A 16660-nucleotide genomic window follows, 5' to 3' on the forward strand; every position below is an offset into this window, starting at 1 on the left:
AAACCTGCTCCAGAGCGCTCAGGACCTCAGACTGGGGCGAAGGTTTACCTTTCAACACGACAACGACCCTAAGCACACAGCCAAGACAACGAAGGAGTGGCTTCGGGACAAGTCTGTGAATGTCCTTGAGTGGCCCAGCCAGAGCCCAGACTTGAACCCCATTGAACATCGCTGGAAAGACCTGAAAATAGCTGTGCAGCGACGCTCCCCATCTAACCTTACAGAGCTCGAGAGGATCTGCAGAGAAGAATGGGAGAAATACCCCAAATATAGGTGTGCCAAGCTTGTAGCTTCATACCCAAGAAGACTTGAGGCTGTAATCGCTGCCAAGGGTGCCTCAACCAAGTACTGAGTAAAGGGTGTGAATACTTATGTACATGCAATATTTCAGTTTTTTATTTTTGATAAATTTGCAAAAATTTCTACAAAACATTTTTCGCTTTGTCTTTATGGGGTATTGTGTGTAGATTGATGAGAAAAAAAAGGAATTTAATCCATTTTGGAATAAGGCTGTAACATAACAAAATGTGGGGAAAGTGAAGGGGTGTGAATACTTTCCGGATGCACTGGATATGTGCATGATACTTGACAGTAGAGATGGTGTTACCAAGGAGGCTCAGTTGCGTTCGGTTTGTGCCCAACACCTGATTTGGGCTTCCATGTCGAGGTGTCTTCGGAGCTCCGCCTTTGTCACCTATAGGGCCAAGTGCTTTGGCCAGACAGCTCAACTTTAATCTCATCAGGACACAAAACCTTCCAGAAAGTCTCCGATTTTTGTCTCGTGACTTGTGGCAAACGCCAGACTTGACTTAATGCTGGCTTTTCCCAGAAGCGTCTCCCCTCCAGCCACACGCCCAGAGAGATTGAATCAGGGAAGTGCTGCAGAGATTTATGATATCGGAAAGGTTTCTCCCATCTCAGCCAATGAGCTCCGCAACTCAGTAAATAAATCAATAAAATAAAATAAAAAAGACAACCCTATCAAGGTATCTTGTTTTAAGTCTCATAATGCTAATTTCAAGATATTGGTCATAAAAACCCCACTGGCAGATCATACCGCTGGTTGCAGTGAAATATTCCTTATAATCATTGAAACAAGTACGGTTTCTTGGGAAAAAAAAATCTGTCAGTGGCGTAATACAATTTTACTTCCAATGTCTGGGAAAAGTCATTACGAGACTTAAAACATGATAGAATAACCTTGATAATCTTGTTTGTTCTTTTTTGTGTTTTAGGCCCCTTAGTCCCCACTTGAAGATGGCGGCGCAAAGTCACATTTGTGGCGGCAGTACCGTCCATGCAGTATCTGTCCACGTCCGTGTCTAAGTTTTGTCTTCATTTGATGGCTGGGAGAGCTGGCGCTGGATCGGCTGGGAGAGCGGGGCAGGCTAAGCTAACTGCTAGCCCATGCAGACCGGCGGTTCTGACAGTCATCCTGGTTGGCTTTCATTCCCTTGGACAGTCATTTTTTTGTGTAGTTTGGATATATGTGTTAGTTTGGGTATGTGTGTTCTTGTAGTTTTTGGATGTGTTTTTGTCTTTGTGTTGTAATGCTGTGGGCTGAGGGAAACGCCATTTTGTTTCATTTCATGTACGCAAGCACAGGAAGTGGAATGACAGCGTGTTCCTGATTAGTCACTTCTTTTGACAACTGACCTGTTTGGTGCAGCGGGCTCATTTTGGTTGCACCATTTTTCCATTTTCTCAAGCTGCTCCCGAGGAAGTTTCAAAGTTTTGCCAGTCTTTTCAGAACCTGTTCCGGGTTTTTGCCTCCCAACAGCTTCATATCAGAGTTTGGCGAAGCATGTCTTCAAGACTGCAAGACAAATCTGATTTATTGTTCCAGTTGTGAGAACCTCAGCGAGACGGGGATATTTATTGTGCGTGCAGTTGAAAACACACGGATCGCAGGCGTGTACACCAGGCCGCCTCGGTTTGTTACTACAAAGAGGGTGAAGTGATTTTCTTTTTTTTGGGGGGGGGGTTCCCCTCTTTTCCTTCCAATTGTACTCGGCCAATTACCCCACTCTTCCGAGCCACCCCGGTCACTGCTCCACCCCCTCTGCTGATCCGGGGGGGGGGGGGGGGTTGCTGCAGACTACCACATGCCTCCTCCGATACGTGTGGAGTCACCAGCCACTTCTTTTCACCTGACAGGAGTTTCGCCAGGGGGCAGTAGCGCATGGGAGATCACACTATTCCCCCCAGTTCCCCCCCCCCCCCCGAACAGGTGCCCCGGCCATCCAGAGGAGGTGCTAGTGCAGCGACCAGGACACATACCCACATCCGGCTTCCCACCGACAGACACGGCCAATTGTGTCTGTAGGGATGCCCGACCAAGCCGGAGGTAACAAGGGGGTTCAAACCGGCGATCCCCGTGTTGGTAGGCAATGGAATAGACCGCCACGCCACCCAGACGCCCCGTAGGGTGAAGTAATTTTCAGGTGTTTATTTGTATCAATATCTGATCTTATAGAGAATCATTTCAATAGGAGTAGAAAAAATCCAATTTAAAAATGTTTCAATTTGACTTTGCAACAAAGGAAAACAAGAAGTCAAATGGAATTCTTTCAGATGTCACTACACACATGCGTACTCTCTCTCTCTCTCTCTCTCTCTCTCTCTCTCTCTCTCTCTCTCTCTCTCTCTCTCTCCCTCACACACACACACACACACTGGGCTTGCCGGTGATTTTTTATTTATTTATTTTTCCTATTTCATATTGCTGCTCATCGGAATTGAAAGTGAGAATAGACTTGACTCGTCTCTCGACATGATGAAACGCTCGTCTGGATCTGAACTATCCCTCCTAATCTTCCCTCTCTTCCGTCCACTTCTCCTTCCTGTGATTTGCTCTGTTCCTCCTATTTGTCCTGACTCTTCGTAATTCATCTGGGCCCACTCTCTGTCTCGCTCTCTCCTTTTGTATCTTGCCCTGCCCTTATCTTTGTCTGCCTTCTCTCTCTCTCTCTCTCTCTCTCTCTCTCTCTCTCTCTCTCTCTCTCTCTCTCTCTCTCTCTCTCTCTCTCTCTCTCTCTCTCTCTCTCTCTCTCTCTCTCTCTCTCTCTCTCTCTCTCTCTCTCTCTCTCTCTCTCTCCCTCTCTCTCTCTCTCTCTCTCCCCCTTTTATATCTTACCCTGTCCCTTATCTTTGTCTGCTTTTGTCTCTCTCACAGGGTGCAGGCTGCACAGCTCTGGTGGTTGCCGTGGTAGCGAGGAAGCTGGAGTTGACCAAGGCCGAGAAGCATGTGCACAACTTCATGATGGACACGCAGCTCACCAAGAGGGTAAGAGGGTGTGTAGGCAGGCATGCAGTGTGTGGTGGTGGTGTTCCAGCGCTCGAATACACACCATGAATGCAGAGAAGAAGTGTGTGTGGTACTCCAGCGCTGCTGTAATTTGCAAAAATCACAGTTATTTTGCTTGCACGCTTTGCCCTTCGCGCGGTGGTGTGCTGTGGTTTCTCTGAGGTACTCAGATTGGGTCTTTGAGCATCCAGATAAATACCCTGTCTTCAGGCTGCCACTTCCAACCCCCCCCCCCCCAAACCAACATATCACACGGTGCCGTTGTCACCGGGTCCCTTGCTATTTGAGTGAGTGACTGTGGTAAAAGGTCATCGTTTTCTCTCTCGCTCACTTTTTCCCTTTGCTGTGCTCTCCCTTTTTCTCTTTCTCACCCTCAATTAGTCACCTTTCCCTCTATCTTTTTTTCTCTCCCTCCCTCACTCTCTTACTCTCCATTTGTCTTGCTCTCCATCTCCCATCTTTCCCCCTTTCCCGGTCGCTCAGCCCCATCCACTTTTCCCTCATGACACCACCTCTTAACTCTATGACCCTACCCTCCCCTTCCCCTCTACCTTCCTTCCCTCCCTCCGTCCTTCCCTTCATCTCCCCTCCCCTCCTCTTCCGGTCCTTTTCAATTTTTCATACAGTTGAAAGACCCACGTTTCAGAAATAGCTCCCATATCAAATATGTAGGGTACATTATGGAAGCGGGGGATCTGGACGACCAAAAGTGTGTGTGTGTGGGGGGGGGGGGTGATCAATAATTTCAGCTTGGCTGAAATATCGACGGTGCGGTGGGAATCTATGGGAGCCGGGCTCTCGGCTCATCCTTCAGAAATCTCTGTCCTCACTGGAATCTGTCACCAAAACTCAATTTAGCTTTGGTGTGTGTGTGTGTGTGTGTGTGTTTTACAATTGAAACCACTTTTACTGGCCTTCATGTGTTTGGAAATATAGATCTGTTTTACTCTGGTAATTGCAATCATTTGAAATGTCAGCAAACGTTTTAAAGCCTCGGCGCACACAACGTAACTCGTAATTCACTGTCAGTCTTTGCACAGACCACCAACTTGATTGTTTTCCAAACTTACCATTCAACCCTATAAATCCTGCCCACGAACAACGCATTTCACCGAGGTGCGAGACGGCACAACAGCTGCATACTTAAGACTACGGACGACGTGCGTGTGGCATTTAAAGGCTCTTACCTCTGTGGCGAGTTTCCTGGCAGTTTTCCCTTGCCCTCTGTTACTGCGAGACCGATGAATACTGAAGATGTTGTGAGTCCATTGATTTACATGTCTGGGATCTTTCTAGGCCATACCATGGTAACAAGAGAAACACAGTAAATCAAAGCCTTATAATGAATAATAGAAGGATATCCTCTACGTCTTGTTGCCATGGTACATGCATCGGCACAAAGACACACACTCGTGCACGCACACACACACACCAACCAGTGTTGGTGTGTGTGTGTTCCAAATCAAAGAACGCATTCACTATTCTTCCTTTGATAGGATTAACTAAGTTGTCAATTAAGTGCCAATCAGTGTAGCCCTGAGTCAATGGACCGAGTGGATAAGGTTGACTGTTACCACCCTTCTTTTCTTTTTTTTGGATCCCCCCCCCTTTTTTTTTTTTTTCCTCCCCAGTTGTACTTGGTCAAGTACCCCACTCTTCTGCGCCGTCCCGGTCATTGCTCCACCCCCTCTGCCGAGCCGGGGAGGACTGCAGACTACCACATGCCTCCTCCAATACGTGTGGCGTCGCCAGCCGCTTCCCTTCACCTGACACCAGGGGGACGTAGCACATGGGAGGATCACGCTATTTCCCCCAGTCCCCCCCCCGCTCCCGAACAGGTGCCCCGACCGACCAGAAGAGGCGCTAGTGCAGCGACCAGGACACACACCCACATCCGGCTTCCCACCCGCAGACACGGCCAACTGTGTCTGTAGGGACGCCCGACCAAGCCGGGGGTAACACGGGGATTCGAACTGGCGATCTCCGTGCTGGTAGACAACAGAGTAGACCGCTATGCCACTTGGATGCCCCTGACTGTTACCGGCTTTGCTGTCAACCTGTCTTTCTTGTTTGTCACCTTGTGCAAAGATTGTGTGCAGAACATCCTGAGCGGTGGTAAAGTGGCAGTGTGAACGCAAGGGCAAAGTTTGGCAGCATGCTGGACAACTGATATGTTCAGAGCACTGTTAGTTAGATTTCACTGTGGTATATCCAGAGCATCCCCCTTTTTGAGCACCTAAAGTGTACTGTGGATACAGGCCAAGGAAGTGGTGCTGCAGCTCTATACGTTGTATACGCCATTAACTAAACGTTATCAAGCTAAGCCCTGAAGATTGTTAGCAAGCTAGTTTCCACTCCAGACAGTACAAATAGCTTTTCTTCACATACCCATTTGTCACAGCCTTTTAATTTAAATGCAAGATAGATAGGACTGTCGTTAGTGTAAATATGTGCCGCAAGAGATAAATTGGCACTTTCTAAATCCTTTTTGAGGTCCTTCGGATATTTTTCACTTTAGAGCTGATTACTCCCTTCTTCTTTACTCAATGCAGCATAAGCACTGATTTTATTTTTTTTAAACACACCCAACAAGACACTAATTGGAAATGCACCACGGTGCACATTGGGTCTAGAGAGCCTAATAACCTTATCCAGAGGGCTTAAATGCTTGGAAAGCATCAACAGAAACCAAACACACGATGCTCATTATAATGCAGTAGTCACTGAAGTGGTAATCCCTTCCGTTTGATTTGAATTAACAAGGATGGCAATTAAATGACAATAAGTGGTGCCTGAAGTCAGTGGGCCGTGTGCACCGGGGGTAAGAGTCCAGACTTTTTTTTCTCCACTATCTTTTAAAGCAAATGTTAAATTATGAGCAGTGTTTGTAAGTTTGAGCTCTGAGTGCAAATGAGGCATAATGCGGCGCTTTACTGGACTGAAGCTTAATTCAGAGCACCATTACAATTCCCTTTGGTGTATTCATTGCCCCCCACCCACACACACACACAAACACACACCACCATCCCTCCACCCCCACCCCACCTCTGAACAGTGACAGTGCATTCTGGGTACTGGCCAAGGAAGATGTGCTGCAGAGCTCTCCGTGTTTACACTGTTAACCAGCTAGCAGTAAGCTAACCGTTGCTAGCCAGCTAGCTCCCACTTCAGACAACTAAATTGAGGCGTCCATTTGCCAAAGCCCCAGAGAGTTTTATTTTTATTGACGTGAAAGAAATTTGAAACTTTCCAACACCATTTGCATGTCCCTCTGATATTTTTCACTTTCTCCTAATCGAAGCTGAGTGCTTTCATTCTAATTACGGAGCGTCAGAATATGCATGCGCCCGAAACATTTAAATGAAGATGCTGCAGGGTGCAGATTGGAACCGAGAGAACTCATTTGGCCTCATCCATGGGTCTTAAATTCTAAAAACGTGTGGAAACCAAATGAGCCACTTTGAGGTTTATGCAGCTGTTTGAGGTTTTATCCTTTAACTTGAACCTACTGTAAATGCACCCTTCACCTCATGCTGTGTGTGATGCTTTCATTGAGTGTGTCTGCACGGATATAGCCTGGGTGTATGTGTGTGTGTGTGTGAATGTTTTTCTGCGGGTGGGTTCGAATTAGGGAGCTGTCTCCTCGCTTTCTTGCCGTGCCTCTGGGTAGAACGGTCAGATCAGGTAAAGCCACGTGTCGCAACGGCACATGGACGAAGTGAGGGGGTGTTCTCGGGGTAATGGGCTTGTTTGTTGATGTTTGTCGCTCTCCTAGACAACACCATCGTAGCGCTAGCACAAGCTGCTCCTAATTACTAATTACGGGCATGGGCCATTAAGACTCTCGTGGGTACCAAGGGTCAGGAATGTCCGCTATTAGCCATTACAATACAGCCAACAACTCAAAAATGTATTAGGATCAACTATTAGAGGAGCGTGAAATACCTATTTCTAATGTTTCCACACACGGAGCATGTTTTAATGTTGACATTAAGTTATCAAGTCCCCGATAGGCTGGGATGCTCTGTGAACCCCTCATTACAACATATTTTGCATGTGTGCCACGTCGTGAGGCAGCCATAGCAGATCATGACCCTAGGTGCAATCAGCAACCAGCCATATGGTCCCAGTGTTGAAGCTCAAATATAAGCCATATGGTCCCAGAGCACGGTTTGAGCTGGTAGTAGGTTTCTCGTTGGCCATACACAATGAACACTTTTATGTTAACTGTATTTTTCAGTGGAGCTCTCGTCTTTGTCTCGTTTCCTACAGCCATCCAAATGGGAGGCGGTAGAGAGAGAGAGATTAGCTGTACAATGTTAATAGTCTGGTATTCACAGTTTCTATTATTTGCATGAGAGGAAGTCTCCGGGCTTCAAATAAAGTGGGGGCAGGGTGGCAGTGATGGAGGGTGGGGTCCTTAAGTTCCATCTAATTAAATGGCCCGAAGCAGAGCAATAGGGTTCTCCCGCATTGCCGCAGTTTTAGTTCTTGATGTTGGGAGTTCATGTGAAAACTTTTCAGAGAGAGCGGAGCGGAGCACTCTGTCCTGCAGTAATTAATCAGCCGATTAACAGAGTTTGACGTATCAATTTACTAATGCCCCCTAGATATTAGAGATATTAAATGTGCTATCCAATAGCCTGGCCCCATCATTAAAGCCAGAGGATCTCTGCTCCATTCAGGAGTCAGGAACACTATGTCGTTTCATTTCCTGTACGGAAGGAAGTACATGAAATGAGACGGAAGTGTCGTTTCCCCCAGCCCACAGCAATGCAACACAAAGACAAAACCACCTCCAAAAACTACATGAACTTCAAGAACACACATACTAACTAGTAGTAAGCTTAGCCTGCCCCGCTTTCACGTCCTGTCAGACTGCCCTCGGTGCTTCCTCTTTGGGCGCAGCTCCAGGCAGGGGCCGTGGTCCCTGGGCCCACCGGATGCAGCAGACCAGGCTCCCCCAGCCAATCAACCGCTGGCTCTCTCAGCCAGACACCCTTGACACACCTCCCCGCACTCCACACAAAAGTCAATGCCAGGCGAGGCCGCCGCCAGACCGCCCTCGGTGTTATCCGAACTGCCGGTCTGCATGGGCTAGCATTTAGCTTAGCCTGTCCCGCTTCTGCGTCCTGTCAGACCTGTGGTCCGTGGGCCCACCGGACGCAGCAGACCAGCCGATCCTGTGCCAGCTCTCCCAGCCATCAAACGAAGACAAAACTTAGATGCAGACGTGGACAAAGACACTGCATGGGTGGTACTGGGTGAGGCCGCTGCAAACATGAATTTGTCCTGCTATCTTCCCGCACCGGCGGTGGAAAATTCAGACACGATCCAGGTGAATTAACCCGCGGAAATATTTATTTCAAAGACACAGCTGAAAGGTAGTTGAATAGATACCAACAGATACTTGACTGAGAGGGAGAAATGTGCCATACAGCTAATAGAATTTACATCCACTTTACACCAAGGCTACTTTATATTGTGGTAGTTTGTAATACTGTCAGTCTGGTTAGCATTTGCACACTTGACCGTCTTTGGCTGTTTAATAGGTGTGTAAGAAAATATCGATACCCTCGGGTATCACGATATTATCTTTTGCGATACTATATCGATTCTCAAAACCACTGTATCCACGTTTAATTGTTTACGTGTAAAGGTTCGTGACAAAACATTTTGTGTTGTGTGTAACCCCCACGACCGCTAGATGGCAGTGTTGTAATCTATCTTCAGCCATCTGACTTCCACGCCAACGCAGCAGCGTAAACTGAGACAGGAAGTAGCATAAGCACAAAGAACACAGGCCTATGAAACCGCGATATATCGTGATATGTTGCATCGTATCGTGATACGTATCGCATTGCCAGATTCTCGCCGATACACAGCGCTGCTGTTTAAACACCGTAAAATGATGAGAAATTATAATTTGTCGCGCTAAAGGCCGTGCGTAGAGACGGAGAACATTGCATGCAAGTAAGACAAACCACATAAACTGTCATATGAGTGTCCCTAATATGAGACGGGCTTGACTTGGTCCGTCCCTGTGACTGTCATCCAAAACACATCTGCACGGCCCGAGGCGCGCTGCTGTCTTCATCTGTAGCCAATAGTCTGCGTGTGTGTGTGTGGGCGTGTGTGCGTGGGCGTGTTTGTGTGTGCGTGTGTGTGTGTATGTGAACAGTCCTTGACTGCGGTGGATGATTGCTGATTAGCCGGGCTGCCGGGGTCCTTTGTGCTCCAGACGGGGGTATAATTGTTCTTTGTGCGCTGCTCAGCTCCTCTTTGAAGTCTCTCATTCAGTTTATACGTCCTCACAGATTAGTCCTCACGTCCTCCTCTGTACAGGATCAACCCTTGCTCTCTCTTTTTTTTTCTTTTTCTTTTTTGTTTCTTCGATGTCGGAGCCCTATGTTGTAATTGCACAGCAACCCATAGAAATACACGTGAAAGACAGAGGAGCAAATCTTTGCAAAGGAAATTAGCCTTACAGATGTTATCCCGCTCAGTGTGAGGCTTTGCTTTAACAGCCGGCAAAATTAATGGCTGGTTTTGATCAATCGGAGCAATCTCGGATTCACATTATACCAACTAGAGCCAATTAACATCGCCCCTCATGACCTGCCTGTGAAATGGAGAGCAGAAAGCATCCCGCCATGACTGTGATGGGTATCAGACTGCGTAGCTGAATGTCTTCACACTGAGCTGTTTCTTTACAGCGCTGGTTCTTTACTGCTGGTGTTGATGTCAGTTGTTCTGGTGTGGGTGAACATGGCTGGGTCTTGTGAACCCAAAATGGCACGCTGCTGAAGTGTGTCGGCCAGGACAACGGAGCCTTTCTGAGTTTGCTTAACATCACATGGCACGAAGACGGAAGGACAGAAGAATTGTTTAGCAAGAGACAGAAAAGAAATAGAGACTGAGGCAGAAGAAGAGAGAGAGACAGAGACAGAGAGAGACTCTCTCTGAGGTTTTTTCTCGCTGCCAATTCTCCCTGAGGAGAAAGCTGTTCGTGTGTGCATTGGCAAGCAAGTTTGTGCATGAAAATGGAGATGGAGGGAATGAGGGGAGCTTTTCTCCTCCAAGAAGAGAAAAATACTTTTAAATTCTCTTCAAAGCCAGACAACATGAAGGAGACGACACAAAGACAGACACGCAAAGAGCAGAACCGGGCAGACCTGGTGCCTGCTGTGGTTGCCAATGACTACCTGTTGCTAACGTGTGTGTGTGTTTGTGTGTGTGTGTGCAGATAAAGAACGCGGCAGCCAACGTCCTGAGGGAGACCTGGCTGATCTACAAACATACCAAGCTAATGAAGAAGATTGACCACTCCAAAGTCCGTAAGCACCAGAGGAAGTTCCTACAGGCCATACATCAGTAAGGCCATGCTTTATATACACACACACACACACACACAAACACATACATTCCACGCACACTCACACATGCACGCAGACACGTACACACACACACACACCACACCTGCTGTCCTGATGCAGCCTTTGAGATCAGCTGTGCCTTCCATCCACCCACAGGTCGTCTGAATCCACGCTGGTAATCAGATAAAGTGTCTAAATCCCCCCCCCCCCCCCCCCCACACACACACACACAGAATGAATCATCATCTACTAAAAGGGAGGTTTGCTCAGTTTTGGGACTGAATAGCCAGTGTACTGTGCAATATGAAAAATATTATTTATAGCTATGCCTAATAGCTATGTGAGAGTCGTCCCATCTGCTTCCAGGACTTCCTAATATGACTGATCCCATCACACTGTGACATCACATCTCACCTCGTAACCCGTCCACTCGTCATCAGCACGCTGTGATCCTGTTTCTGGGCTTTGACTCGTTTCGTTTTGGGTTTTTGTTTTTTTTTTGTGCTCTTTATGTCAATAATCTGTTTATTACAGAAACAGCGCCCCCCACTGCCACCCCCCAACGGTTGTTTATTTGCTTGTGTCAGCCAGCTCAACAAGATTTACGGTATTTAACGAGTGTCTTGAAGCTAGGGCTGACAGAACCAGGACTTTATTGGCCATACAGAAAGGCAGATCTGGAGGCAGTGTTGGGGCAGTTGCTATCCAGGGGGGTTTTACATGGCTGCATGCAGTGATGTGTTTCCTGCCTTACACCGGTTTGCACTGCAATCACCTCAAGCAGCTCCAAGGTGGCTGATAAAAATAATCAAGTCCTGGGGGCGTCCGGGTGGCGTGGCGGTCTATTCCGTTGCCTACCAACACGGGGATCGCCGGTTCGAATTCCCGTGTTGCCTCCGGCTTGGTCGGGTGTCCCTACAGACACAACTGGCCGTGTCTGCGGGTGGGAAGGCGGATGTGGGTAAGTGTCCTGGTCACTGCACTAGCGCCTCCTCTGGTCGGTCAGGGCGCCTGTTCGGGGGGGGACTGGGGGGAATAGCGTGGTCCTCCCACACACTACGTCCCCCTGGTGAAACTCCTCACTGTCAGGTGAAGGGAAGCGGCTGGTGACTCCACATGTATGGGAGGAGGCATGTGGTAGCCTGCAGCCCTCCCTGGATCAGCAGAGGGGGTGGAGCAGCGACCGGGATGGATCGGAAGAGTGGGGTAATTGGCCGGGTATAATTGGGGAAAAAGGGGGTGGGGTTAATAATAATAATAATAATCAAGTCTCCAGTTTCACTACTAACAATGATTTGGGGAAAGATAATCACATTTAAATATTGATAGAACCACGTAAACTTGTGATTCTGTTTTATTTCATTTTATTATTTTGTTATGAATGTTTTGTAATTTATAAATTAATTCATATTCATTTTAATTTCCTAGAGCGCTTAGGGTCTCATTAGCTCCGAGTACACCGTTCAGTAATATTCAAGTGTTTACAACTCGTCTTTATTGCTGAACATTAAAATGTGCATATGTGTTACCTGGGTGACGACAACACGGTGCTGAGAGTCCAGAGAGAGGACACTAGGCGAGGTGACCACCCCGCAATGCTGCTGCCCCCACCCGTGTATTACCCGGCCTTCATCATCTGCGTGTGTGTGTGTGTGTGTGTGTGTTTACAGGCTACGCAGTGTGAAGATGGAGCAGAGGAAGCTGAGTGATCAGGCCAACACACTGGTGGATCTCTCGAAGGTGAGAGACATGCAACACACACACCCACGACACCGGTTTGAATCCTGCCCTGGCGGTCCTCTGTGTGTATCGTCGACTCGGATGACATGCAACTGGCACACATTTTACCATCTGATGACTCCAGAAAGCCCCCCCCCCCCCCAAATATATCACAGCCATCCACGTTGCCGCGCTGACCTGCCTGTTTCTGTGGCTTTGTGTCTCCTAGCAACCAGAACAAGTGTTAAAACAGGGATGACTGAGCGAGGGAGCGAGGAGGAAATGAAGGGAGTGTTCATGGTTTTTTTTTTTTTGTTCTTGTGTGGGTGTCTTCTGAGTGAGAATGTGAGCATTCACATATTTTTGTGTGTATGTGTGTGTGTGTGTGTGTGTGTGTGTGTGTGTGCATGCCTGCTTGCATGTGGGCATGCATGTGCAAGCACAGGTGTGTGTGTGTGTGTGTGTGTGTGTGCATGCCTGCTTGCATGTGGGCATGCATGTGCAAGCACAGGTGTGTGTGTGTGTGTGTGCATGCCTGCTTGCATGTGGGCATGCATGTGCAAGCACAGGTGTGTGTGTGTGTGTGTGTGTACGTGTACAATGTGTGTACATGTATGAGAGGGAGAGACATGGTTTGTGTGCGTACACCTCGCTGTAGTGCAGCGCCTTTCGCCCCGATGTTTTCCATTTATTCCACTTCTCTAATTAAATCTGGCCAGTTTAGCATAATTACGGATTCAGGATGTGTAAAGCGGGGACGTTGTGTGTCGCTCTGCCGCTCCTTCCTCGCCTCTCCGTCGTTCTGTCTTCTCTCACGGTGTGAAAACACCCACGTAGAGGGTTCCCTTTTTTCTCACTCCAGGCTCTGCTCCCTCTTAAACGTGTTTTTTTTTCCTTCTCGCTTTGTGTCTTTCTTCTTTTTTTTTATCCCCCCATCCCTCGCCAACCTTGTGCGATCCCACCTCCCTGTGTGCTCTTCGTTTACCAAACCCCAGGACAAGGTCTACTTGTTCCCTCCGAAAGAATTTTCCATAGAGGAGGAAAACATTTTGTAAGAGCCGACCCTGACAGTGCTCCTATTTATTCAGCTGCAGTATATCTCCTTCTCCTCTCCTTCTCCTCTCCACCCCCAATAGATGCAGAGCGTGATGTACGAGCTGATGTCGGAGCTCAATGACCGCAGTGAGGACCTGGAGCGCCAGATGCTGTCTTTGGAGCAAAGGGTGGAGCAGCTTACCGCCGGCTTCACCGCCTTGCCGGCCCACCTGTCGGCAACCCTCAGCGCCCAGCATGCCGCCCTGGTCCACCTGCTCCGAGAAAGAGATGCCAGGGACGGACGAGGTGGAGGAGGAGGCGCTGTGGTTCCGCTGTCCCCGGCATCGGCGCCAGCCCCGGGCTCCGTGTCTGCAGCACAGATCTCAGCTCCGGCAAAGTCTCACGCTCCCGTAATGAGCCTGGAGTCGTCGCTGATGCCCCAGCCGCTGAGTCCAGAAGGGAGCCTGGAGGCCAGTCCCAGCCCCAACACCTGCACCTCCAGCTGCTGAAGGCAGCAACAAGGAAGAGAGGAGGGCAGAGAGGAGGAGGAACCAAGAGGAAAAGAGGGAGGAAAGGAACGTTAGCCTAAAAGCACTAGCATCTCCTACACGCAACCAGAGGGAAGTGTGTGTGTGTGTGTGTGTGTGTGTGTGTGTGTGTGTGTGTGTGTGTGTGTGTGTTGTGTGTGTGTGTGTTGTGTGTGTGTGTTGTGTGTGTGTGTAAGCGGACATTGAAATCAACTGGTAGGAACAAGCTGGAAGGCTAGAATGGATGGAAGAATCGGAGAAACACGTAAGGGACTTGGGAGACTTTCCTGGCAACAAGGAAGGAAAAACATGGTGGACAGGAAGCTAGAGGGTAGGAAAAGGTAAGCAGGGTGGAGGCCATAGTAGAGGGAGGTGCAAGAGGAGAAAACAGAAATGGGGAGGGGAAGCAGAGAGGAGGAGAGAGAAGGAGAAATAACCACACGGACTCAAAGCTGTTACGGAATCCAGTCTAATTACTGAAAAAGCCCTCTTTTTCCATTTCTCTCCTTCTCTTCTCTCTCTCTCTCTCTCTCTGCTCCCTCCATCAGGAATTAATGACCATGACTTTTTATCCTTACGATGTATTTTCTATCAGAATGATAATTGTGCGTTAACAAGCATCCCTTTAATAGATGGTCCAATCAATATGACCGCGGTACAAACTAGTGGCATGCACCACCACCACGCGTGCACATAAACACACACACAGACACTAGCATAACACACGCATGCATGCACACGCACACACACACACACACACACACACACACACACAAATGTGATCGACTAAGCATACTCACACAATATAAGCGAACTCAGCACAACATGAACCCACAGTCTGTCAGAAGACGGACCTTCCTCTTTACATACATCCACACGGCGCAATTGATGCACTAGTCCACGAGAAAACGTTGTAGCCTATACTGCCAAGCAAACAATGCACTAACACGTCCAAAAAGAGCACCGCAAAGTTGTTCATCCAAACAATCTTATGTGCTGTGGTTGTCGGCTGATGTAGGGGTTTGAACTTGTGAAGTCCCACAGTTTTGACATTTAAAACCCGCTCAATTAGAAGCAACGCTGAACATTCACTGAACTGCACAAATGTCTTGTACAGCCGAAGCAGGAGGGATTTGGGCTCGCATCATATCGAGCGACTCGCAGCGTCTGTGGATTAGACGGTAGTCGATGGCGGCAGACTCGCTCGACTCGGAGCTGCTGACGGCACGCCGTCGTGCTCGCTGAGCCGTCGCAGTCGCTGCTCCGCGTCCAGGCAGAAAGTGGGCCTCACTTTAAATTTCTCTCCACCTTCCGTCCAACAAACTCAGAGGGGGCAATAGATAAACGTGTCATGATTGTGTTATCTAACATAATGTTTTATTGATTATCGAATTTGAATTTCGGACCGGTCCACTTTAATATTTACTATGCTAGCCCTGGTGGCTGAGTAATGGCTCTGCGCAGAGCCTATTGCTCCATTATCACACAGAGACTTATTATTGTGTTGTAACGATCACGGATGACTAGACTCAATGTCCCGGGCTAACGGGTCCGACCCTTTAGTCAACTGGTTAACGTAGTCGCCCGTGGTGCGGGAGACCCGGGTTCGCATCCCGGCTGCCCCTGAATTTGCTACATTGGTGTCAGAAGTGGGACGGTGGGGGCGTCCAGGTAGCGTAGCGGTCCGGCTTGGTCGGGTGTCCCTACAGACACAATTGGCCGTGTCTGCGAGCGGGAAGCCGGATGTGGGTATGTGTCCTGGTCGCTGCACTAGCGCCTCCTTTGGTCAGTCGGGGCACCTGTTCGGGGGGTAGGTGGAACTGGAGGGAATAGCGTGATCCTCCCACGCGCTACGTCCCCCTGGTGAAACTCCTCACTGTCAGGTGAAGGGAAGTGGCTGGTGACTCCACATGTATGGGAGGAGACATGTGGTAGTCTGCAGCCCTCCCCCGGATGGACAGAGGAGGTGGAGCCTCGGAATAGTGGGGTAATTGGCCGGGTAAGATCAGGAGATAATGGGGGGAAATCCACAAAAAAAGAAGTGGGATGGTGAGACCGTGCGCCCAGAGGTGTGAGGAAGCTGGTATGCTGAAGCGGGGACACGCTTCCCCGGGGGAGGGGGGGGTATTGTAACGGTCACAAATGACTGGACTCGCTAGCCCGTTGGCTAACGGGTCGGACCCTTTAGTCGACTGGTTAGCGCAGTCACCCCGGGTTCGCGTCCCGGCTGCGGCGGATTCCCGGCTGCCCCCCGGATTCGCTACAGGATGTTGTGAACTAGAACTTAGCCCGTTGAGCTACCTGCTGCAAACGACTGCGAACAAATCCATTGACCGCTTAATCCCAGCATCGCCCATAAAACGATCCCACTGTTCTTTCACGTTATGGTGGCTATTGAGACCGGTGTGAGAGCCACCTTGGAAAACTGAGATATATTTTGGACCTTTTGTAAAAGGAAGCAAAACATTATCCAAAGGAGTTGAATCAAGTGCAACTGGACTTGGTATATATCCGTGAAGACGTTTCGCCTCTCATCCAAGAGGCTTCCTCGGTTCGTGCCTCTCTGACTAGACCAAGCTAGTCTGACTGGCACCAGCCATCAGCCATCACTGGCTGGTGATGAGTCTCATCAGCAGCCAGTCAGACCAGCTTGGTCTAGTCAGAGAGGCACGAACCGAGGAAGCCTCTTGGATGAG

The 16660-nt window shown here is 48.8% G+C and overlaps 1 protein-coding gene and 1 pseudogene across 6 annotated transcripts in view; both read left to right on the forward strand.

Annotated features, from left to right (window-relative positions):
* kcnn3 (potassium intermediate/small conductance calcium-activated channel, subfamily N, member 3) overlaps window positions 1–13989 on the forward strand; it is an 87204-nt gene extending 73215 nt beyond the window's left edge. For all 6 annotated transcript variants that reach the window (XM_056286438.1, XM_056286440.1, XM_056286441.1 and 3 more), the window contains 4 exons: window positions 3176–3286; window positions 10554–10681; window positions 12354–12423; window positions 13539–13989. In XM_056286438.1, the coding sequence (XP_056142413.1) occupies window positions 3176–3286; window positions 10554–10681; window positions 12354–12423; window positions 13539–13946 (717 nt within the window). In that variant the 3' untranslated portion in view covers window positions 13947–13989. The remainder of the gene's footprint in view (window positions 1–3175; window positions 3287–10553; window positions 10682–12353; window positions 12424–13538) is intronic.
* Window positions 13990–14273: 284 nt separating this feature from the next.
* Window positions 14274–16660, forward strand: part of LOC130118605 (nuclear pore membrane glycoprotein 210-like) — a 38141-nt pseudogene continuing 35754 nt past the window's right edge.

Source organism: Lampris incognitus, chromosome 9 (genome assembly GCF_029633865.1).
Source record: "Lampris incognitus isolate fLamInc1 chromosome 9, fLamInc1.hap2, whole genome shotgun sequence".
Classification (NCBI taxonomy): domain Eukaryota; kingdom Metazoa; phylum Chordata; class Actinopteri; order Lampriformes; family Lampridae; genus Lampris; species Lampris incognitus.